Raw genomic sequence first — 8,335 nt, 5'->3', positions numbered from 1 at the left:
TACAAAAATATAACATATTTTTAAAATATCAGTTGTATATTTTTTTGACATACAAAAAATATATACAGAAAGTTTTCTTCTATTTTTTTATTAACATATTTTTTTACAAAACAAACAGAAAGAAATTTCACATACAAAAAATACACAACATATTTTTTTATATGTTAATAAAAAAACATATACAACTAATATCCAAACAACCTCAAAAAAATATAACACACAACATAAAAAATAGATATATAAAATATATACATATAAATACAAAAAAAGAAAAATAATACACAACATAGATATATATATATATATATATATAAACTGATAAGAAGAATAAGGAGCTCGCAAGATGTACCAGAGGGAGAAGGATTGATCTGGAAGAAGAGGAGGTTGCTGGAAGAAGGAAGGAGGCGGCTAGCGACGGCCCGATCGATGATGGCGCAACTCGGATCTAGACCGAGGCTGCTTGCAGCGAGCTCCTGAGCGACGACAATGGCGATATGGAAGAAAAAGGAGGGGCGACGGCGCAGTAACGCTAATGGCAGCTCAGAGGTCCTGGAGAAGATGATGGGAGAGAAGAGAGCTTTGGGGGGAGAAGATGTATCAACGGTAATGGAGGGTACGCGTGTAAATATGAAAAAACATTTATGATAGTATTGCATTTTTGTCGGTCAACTTACTAGCATTTTTTGACAAAGCTGGGGGTAGCAGCTTTTGATAAATGCTGCTATAGCAACTTTTCCACATGTTAGTGTATAAGCTGAAATGCTCAGTCAAACGCTTAGAGTTCAAATGCGGCCAAGCGGATCAGCTCCTGTGATGGCTTATATGCGGTCAAACCGCTAAGCCAAACAGCCTCGAAGTGTGGTGAGTGGCTATTCCAGTTCTAGAGAGAGAAACAGTTTTGGAAATTTAATCAATGTTTTTAAGTGTTAGTATTTTATTAGTTAAATTTAATTTTTACTTGTGTTTTGAGAATTTATTAAATTTCTCAAATCACTATCTAATTGTTGATGTCGCTATTGCAAAATTTTTAACCGTTGGGTTACAAAGATCTAGATGGAGAACTGGAAATATTATAATTAAAATCATTATCAAATTAGATTATGTTATTCCCACTACTATTATAAATAAGCAAATCCAATAAGTTAATATACATAGTTTCAATGTAATGAATACTAAGTTTATATGTATAGATGTCAAATGTAAATTTGCAGTTACAAAGTACCATTTAGTATATCCACCTAGTTGCATTAACAACGGTAAACTTATACAACGCTTTCAAAATACAAACGCTCATCTCAAACCATTGTGATAGTACATTTGTACAACATTCAATACATTATTAGCCATCCTCTTTATTTTTCTCAGTTCTCTATCATCAGACCAATTCAATTTTAGTTCTTAGGAATGTGCTATATATAATGTAATATAATATAATGGAAAAACAGTGAACAGTGCATATATGTGTGAATGTTTCTAATGGTGTGTGAATATTACTGCTTACTAAGCTGAAGCTTATAAGGAGAAGGGGGGGTTGCATTCAGTGACCAACAACTAGCTAGCTGCTAAAGCTTAAAACTCAGTCGAATCCATTATCGTGAATTTTATAGAATTTGCTGAACTCAGTCTCCCTTCTGAGGAAGCAACGAGCAAGCACATGATCAGGATTCAGGAGCCTAAAGCAAAACAAATCCAGTCTAGGACCATGCTAGTCACGGCAAGCAGAGGCACTGACTCGCTCTCAACATGTCCAGACCCAACAGCTAAACATTAGGCGGCTGCCTCACTGTGAACTACAACCTCCGGTGGCCGGAATCAAGGCAGCATGGTTCTGGTGCACTGCCATATCGCCATTTTCAATGCCATTGCCCGGCGCTGCACTGCTCTGACCGTTTTGCTCTAAAAGATGGATGAGAGAGAGGAATATTTCCATCCTCGTGACATCCCGGTTAGCCTGCAAGCGATCCAATAGTCGATACTAGTTAAAGAACCGACATGGGCAGTATTCCTAAACATTGTTGGGTGTTCGGTGTACTATCAGATCACGGCGTAGACTTAAATAAAGAGATTAGTACTCTTAAATAGGATATACCTCTACGGCAAAATGTGCCCAGATCTTGTCATTCCGGGTCTCCATCACCCCTTTCAGGATGGTTAACCCCAATCCTCTGATTACATCGGCTATTTCCAGAAATAAACCACGTTCTTCGCAAAGCATCTGCCCAGGAAAAACTTAACACAAGTTAACAATGATAGACATGAGAATGTTGAAGTATATAATGATAAGTTGTTCCAAACCAGAAAATGGAAAGAGGCAGAACTAGAACTTCAGCTTCGTAAAAACAGAGATGCAAGGCACTACCTCCACGAGCATTTGACGAGGAGAATTGAGATCCTCCACTATGAGTGGACAGACCACAGATTGCGAACCAACTTCATATGCCCAAGTTCTTCCTCTGTTGGAGTTGTCTTTTAATAGCAGCCCGCCATCCTTGTCGAGAATCTGTGATTTCATGCGACATAATACACCACACAGGAGCTTTCTTCAGTTAAACCATGTTATGTGGTTTAAGTTATAAAATGGTTTAAGTTATAGAACAGTATACCAAAAATTATAAGAACTTATTAGAGCCATTGAGTTCCAAAACAGTAAGACCTAATCATTTCCAAATTTATATCGTCATATGTTTAGTGACACCCTTACAACTGGGTAGTTTCAAGTTTTAAAAAACTTCACACCACACATTGTCATCTTCCCACAAATTAAGAACAAAATATATGTTTCGCATCAACATAGAAAAATAGTTGAGATACTTCAGTAGAATTACTGGTACTCTCCATACCTTGGATTCCCCAGTTTGTTTGAGTTTGTCTGAGTGCTTAGTCACACTTTGCAAGAAAAGCATATGCTTAATAGTACGCTCCAGCAACAAATCTTGGCTACACTGTTAACTCAAAAACACAAAAAAGAATATGTCAGTACCTAAACTTCAAAAAGTAGGAAAAAAAACTTAAGAAAAAGACCTGAAAAAACAGGCAGAAATTTGAAAGAAGATCACCTTTGCACCATTAGGTACAATTTCTCTCAACTCTTTCATACGATCTTGGATCATCTGGCGGTCTTTTGGCCTCGGTCTAGGGTTTTCACCTGGTTTAAGCCTTTTGCGACTTGGTTTGTTTACTTCATCAGGCCTCTTAGAATATGCAGTCGAAGCGCTATTGTTCTGCTTCGAACTATGACCCTGTTCAACCCATGAACTGATCTGAGATCCGTAAATGGAACTGGTGTTTAAGCCGTTACCTGCATCTTCCTTCTTAGACTCAGATTTAAAGGAACAGGATCCTGCTGTTCCTAATTTTTCCAGAGATGTATGGAGTCCAAATAGCTCTCCCTGCCTCTCATCAGATCCACTAACTAGGCCATTTGAGGTTGAAGCGCTAGGAATAGGAGAGCCACTAATCTTTGTTAACGTTGTCCTGCCAGACATGCTATCATCTGAGCTCTGCTTGGCAGCAATATGGACCCTATTTACAACAGCATCTAATAGGTGATCAGTGCCCGTTGCAGAGAAAATACCACTCTCTGAGTTTGCTCCATCAACTAAATATAAGTCGGAATCTGCACTCTGAAGATTTGAAGGCGTACAATTATTGTTACCCAATGTTTTCATGTCACTGTTACAAAAAGCACTCCATTCATCATTGAATTGTTTGTTCTTGAAATCCACACCCACAATATCAAACAGGTCATCCCTTGATGAAGGTTGGATGCATTCATACTGGTATTCAGCATTTCTAGATCTTGGACTCGTATTCCCATGCTTGTTCTTTCCACTATCATGATCAAAAGCAGAAGGGTCCTCACTAAAATTCATATTTTTACCCAGATCGACCAACTGGATGTTATGGGCTTGAAACAAATCATTTTCTATACCTCCTTTCTGAGCCACCTCAATTTGATGACACTTGTCATCTCCAGGATGATATATTAGATTCGAACTCCTTGAAAGGAACTTATTGTCAGTCGAATGACACATCAAATCAAATGAAAACACTTCCATTGGAAGGCAACATGGATTTAAAATTGATCTTGGATGACAACTAGAACTTAACCCTTCTTCATTTGTTCTGAGCTGAGATGTTACACAGTCACTAGATGTGCTCAGATTGTTTGTAATATTCTCTCCTAGTGCACCTGACAGAAACTGTTCATCCATTAATCTCAAATAGCCAGAGTTTGCAAATGAAGAACCAACACAAGGTTGTTCATCAAGTCCAGGCCTCAGATTCTGTAAATAAACCTGCTGGTTCAGTAAAATCTCTGGTCTTGATGAAATGATTTCACCTCTGGTGCTTCCATGTGCAGGATGACTACTGAAAAGTAGGCTTGGTTTCATTCTCACATTTACGTTTGGTTGGCAAAGGCCAATCTGTGATCCAACCACATTATGAGCTGGCTTTGGAGCTTGAAATGTTGAAGTACCTTCCAGGTAACCATCGGCCTGTTTAATTAGAGAATGGGAAGGTTGACCTAAAAGCTCCACAGGCTGAGATGAGATATGTTGTTGGTTGCAGGTATTAGCCTCAAAAGGAACAGGAACTTCCACCTTATAGCTCCCTGACAGGTCAGGTAAAGCAGATTTCCCTAGGCATACAGGTATACCAACAACTGGAGAGAGTTCTTCTGAAGTGAAATTGACAGATAGAAGATCACCGGGAACACATCCTAGCTCTAGGATCAGGCTCTTGACATTATTCACAAATGCCATATTCTCTCTAATCTGAAAAGGCAATGATGAAAAATCAGTCAAATTTTCAGCATCTTGACCAAATCAAAAATGCAATGGAGATGAAACTGTTACCTTAGAAGTGAAAAGAGAATATTCAGAAGAAAACTAAACAAGAAGACTTCACAATTCATACTGATCTCATTTTTAGTGGGAGTTCTAAATTCCCTCATCCAATTGGAGAGAAGGATTAGTAATTCAGGTTGCAAATCAATGAGAATTATTCTGTTAAGAGAACCCCTTCATGAAAAAAATTAAATAAACGAAAGAAAAAGGAACGGCTAATTTCCAAACAAAACTTACATTGTCATAGATTAATTTAAGCATCTAGCTGCCACTAAACAGCTAATTAATGAGCCAGTAACCTCACACTTGATGCAGACATAAATGCCATGTTTAATAGCACTAGCACTGGCACGTCAAAGTAATCAAACTAAAAAGACTGTGCCCAAAGCTAGGAAGTTCAAGAAATAAATGACTTACAGTAGAGGATGAACCAAGCTGAACCACACCATGAGAAAGCACAGGAATGACAGCAACTGTCTGCAGGCAAACAAAAATTTAGTGATGGACCAGTAAACTTGAGGTCCAAGATAACTGGAGTGTTTAAGTCAACCATACCTTTATGCCAGATGAAAATTGATGGCACACCTCATTTTGAACCTGAGAGCAGCCATGTAAGCCAAAGTCATATTAATTTCAGATATAGTAACAAAATAATATGAAATAAATTCTTAACAAAACACATTTTGCAGTTCTGTCTATAACATCATTGTATTTGCCTCTTCAAGTGCATAAAATGCTAGTCAGTGGTGAAAAAGTAAAATTAACAGATAAATTCATGTTGGACTCTAAATGAAGAAGCAAATAAAGATAAATGACATGAATTTTCCCCAGAACATCAATTTTCTACTTTCATGCTTTAGTCGGCATCCCCAGTGCACGAGGCTCCCCATGGGTCAAAAGAGGGTTGTATTTGATAATTTTGTGCTTTAGCAAATAAAAAATTGCTAAAAAAGTTGTCAGACAAGGATATCATGTCTTTATAAATGTTGGACAAGTATTAGATTACCATGTTCCACCAACCATGAGAACAACCAAACTTAATATACCTCTGGTGGTTGAGTCTCCCTGGCATAGTTCTCTGAAAGAATCCAAAGATGGTTACCAGTAAATGCAGCCCGCCCAACTAGTCTGAAGGGTAAAATAAAATAAAATATCATATGCAGGACATCTTAAATTTCTGAATTGAACACAAAAAGAAAGCATCAAGAACTTAGAAAGTTAAATATAGAGAATTAAACTTAGTCATACCCTTCTCCCACAACTTTAAGCCTGTTATTCATCATCATTTTGTCCATAAGTAAACCAATTTTATCCTCCGATTGGTCCTGGATCCAAGCACTTTGAGGTTTGGTAGAAACCCGAGGTGCCTCCCACTCCTCAAAAGCCAGTTCTGAGCTCTCAGTTCCAGGAGTGCAGGTAAGAGCATAAAATGGCATAGTAGGTTCATAATAGCATTCTTCGCAAATAAGAAGCCTGACAATCCAAACCCATTTACTCAATTAAAATTACAAACACCCATTCTTGCCAATAACCAGTCAATAATAGAAATTGAAAATCAGTTACAGCAAGCAACAAAGCACAAAATACAAAATCATAATCTATTTCATGCATGAAAAGGTAAAGGAAATGTTGCACAAGGAGCAAAATACAAGAGGAAAACACCAGCTCAGAATCAGTAGATATGGGATTGGCAAAGATATGGTGGACAAAGGGCCAATCAAGCCAAGACAAATCTACTTTTTCTACACTAGGATTCTGCAAGACAAAGCAGAACCAAGAAGACATAAGACTCCAAAAATAGGAGACAAAAGACCTTGCACGTCAAAATCACATCTCAGAAACGTATCAATCTTTGAAACCTCAACCCATAAGACAGATATAGTAAAATTCTATATCCGTATAAAGAGAAAATGTAACATAATTAAAACAACTAATGTTGGCCTAGTTGAGTAGGATTCAGTGTTACAGTAACATAGACCGTATCAGTAGGCTCCCTATTTCACTTTGCCTCGATGCATTTTCTTGGCAACCAAACATAAGAATGCGCGAATCTCTAGAACAAACAGATCCAAATGCAAATGGGCAAAACTAACAGCAAAAGCAAGACACAGAATTCCATTGTCTCCCCCTTCTCCCTCCCTGTTCTTCAAAGTTTTTTTCGAAAAAATACAACAATTTAGAAACTTATTAAAAAAATATATAAAAATACGACAAATTCTTCCAATCCTTGCACTTCAACTTTCATGGCATTAATCCACTGTGAATGCTGACTTAAAATAATTTGTATCACTTCCATAAATAGTTTCAAACCTGAATTTTTTTTTAATTGTAAAATTTAAAAAAAATCTCAAATTCCTAGCACCCAAACAGATGTAAACGTTAAGTAAATAGAAGATACAGATCGGAAGACCTGTCTCAGCCCCATTTTCTCAGCAACCAAACTGACATCCACAGAAAGTTATCTACGTTTACAGATCAGAAAAAACATACTTGGGGTTCTGGTCAGCCATCTTCCAGAAAACAGCGTAAGACCACTGGTTAACGCCGCAGAGATTCTTGAGGAACTCTTTCAGCAAATACCCCATAGCTTGAACTCGAATGAAACAGAAGCAGTTATAAGGAAACAGATAGTTATATCGAGAGAGAGAGAGAGCGAGAAAGAGAGAGAGAGGGAGAGAGAAGATGAGAGAATAGAAAAGCTCAAAGCCGGAGGAAGTGCATTTTCCGGCGAGTTGGGTGATGGGCCTAACTCCCGCGGCACGACCCACGTCCGGCCTGTTTGGTCCTCAACCCGCCGCTTCTCTCTCTCTCGGGATCCAAGTTTCCGGCAATCATCACACGGCAACCCATTCTAGAAAGAGGGGAAAAGAAACTGCGTAGATAGAGAAACTTGGAACAGAAAAAGAACAACAGCCTTGTTGAAAAAGGAAGAAGAGGAAACTACACTATGCCACAAGCAATAAGCTCGTAGTGGGCCATGACTTTCTCCATTTTTGAAGGTGAAATATGGTTATGGAGTTCTACAAACGGTAGTAGAGATCACTGATGATGGAACGAAGAAACGGAAAATGGAGTGGAAGGGTACGAATTTTCTGGGTTCTGGAGCTTTTCTTCTTTGGGTTTGTGAGATCGTCGTCGTCTTCTTCTTCTTCTTCTTCTTCTTCTTCTTCAGTGGGTTTGGGCTTGGGTTTGGGTTTGTTTTTCTCTCTCCGCTTTGCTTTTGCTTCTGTTCTTCTGTGGGTGGCCGATTGATTCTCTGAGATGCGAAGCGGGTCGGTTCTGAAATGCGCCACATTATTAATCGCCAAAAGGTCGTTTCGAAAAGGGCGTCGGGTTTGGGTTTAATTTACGGTTGCGCCACTCCCCTTCATTTGTCGGTTGCTACATCTTTTCAGAGGACTGTGTTTTTTGTAGTTCCGTCTTTGTTTTTTTTTTTTTTTTATCTGTCCAACCAAACAGACCTTTCAAAAAGGCCAAAAAAGCAA

The 8,335-nt window shown here is 38.3% G+C and overlaps 1 protein-coding gene across 1 annotated transcript; it reads right to left on the bottom strand.

Annotated features, from left to right (window-relative positions):
• Window positions 1-1,556: 1,556 nt before the first annotated feature.
• LOC127813473 (transcription factor LHW-like) lies at window positions 1,557-8,131 on the bottom strand. Its single transcript, XM_052354440.1, has 10 exons — window positions 7,341-8,131; window positions 6,099-6,323; window positions 5,897-5,978; window positions 5,406-5,447; window positions 5,268-5,327; window positions 3,057-4,778; window positions 2,841-2,942; window positions 2,360-2,500; window positions 2,090-2,215; window positions 1,557-1,951 (listed from the first exon to the last, which is right to left on the bottom strand). The coding sequence occupies exons 1-10, from the start codon at window positions 7,433-7,435 to the stop codon at window positions 1,781-1,783; spliced, it is 2,766 nt and encodes a 921-aa protein (XP_052210400.1). The 5' UTR covers window positions 7,436-8,131; the 3' UTR covers window positions 1,557-1,780.
• Window positions 8,132-8,335: the final 204 nt, after the last annotated feature.

The sequence above is a fragment of the Diospyros lotus genome, chromosome 1 (genome assembly GCF_014633365.1).
Source record: "Diospyros lotus cultivar Yz01 chromosome 1, ASM1463336v1, whole genome shotgun sequence".
NCBI lineage: Eukaryota > Viridiplantae > Streptophyta > Magnoliopsida > Ericales > Ebenaceae > Diospyros > Diospyros lotus.
Note: the sequence above shows the minus strand (reverse complement) of the source record. Positions and strands in the feature narration are given on the sequence as shown.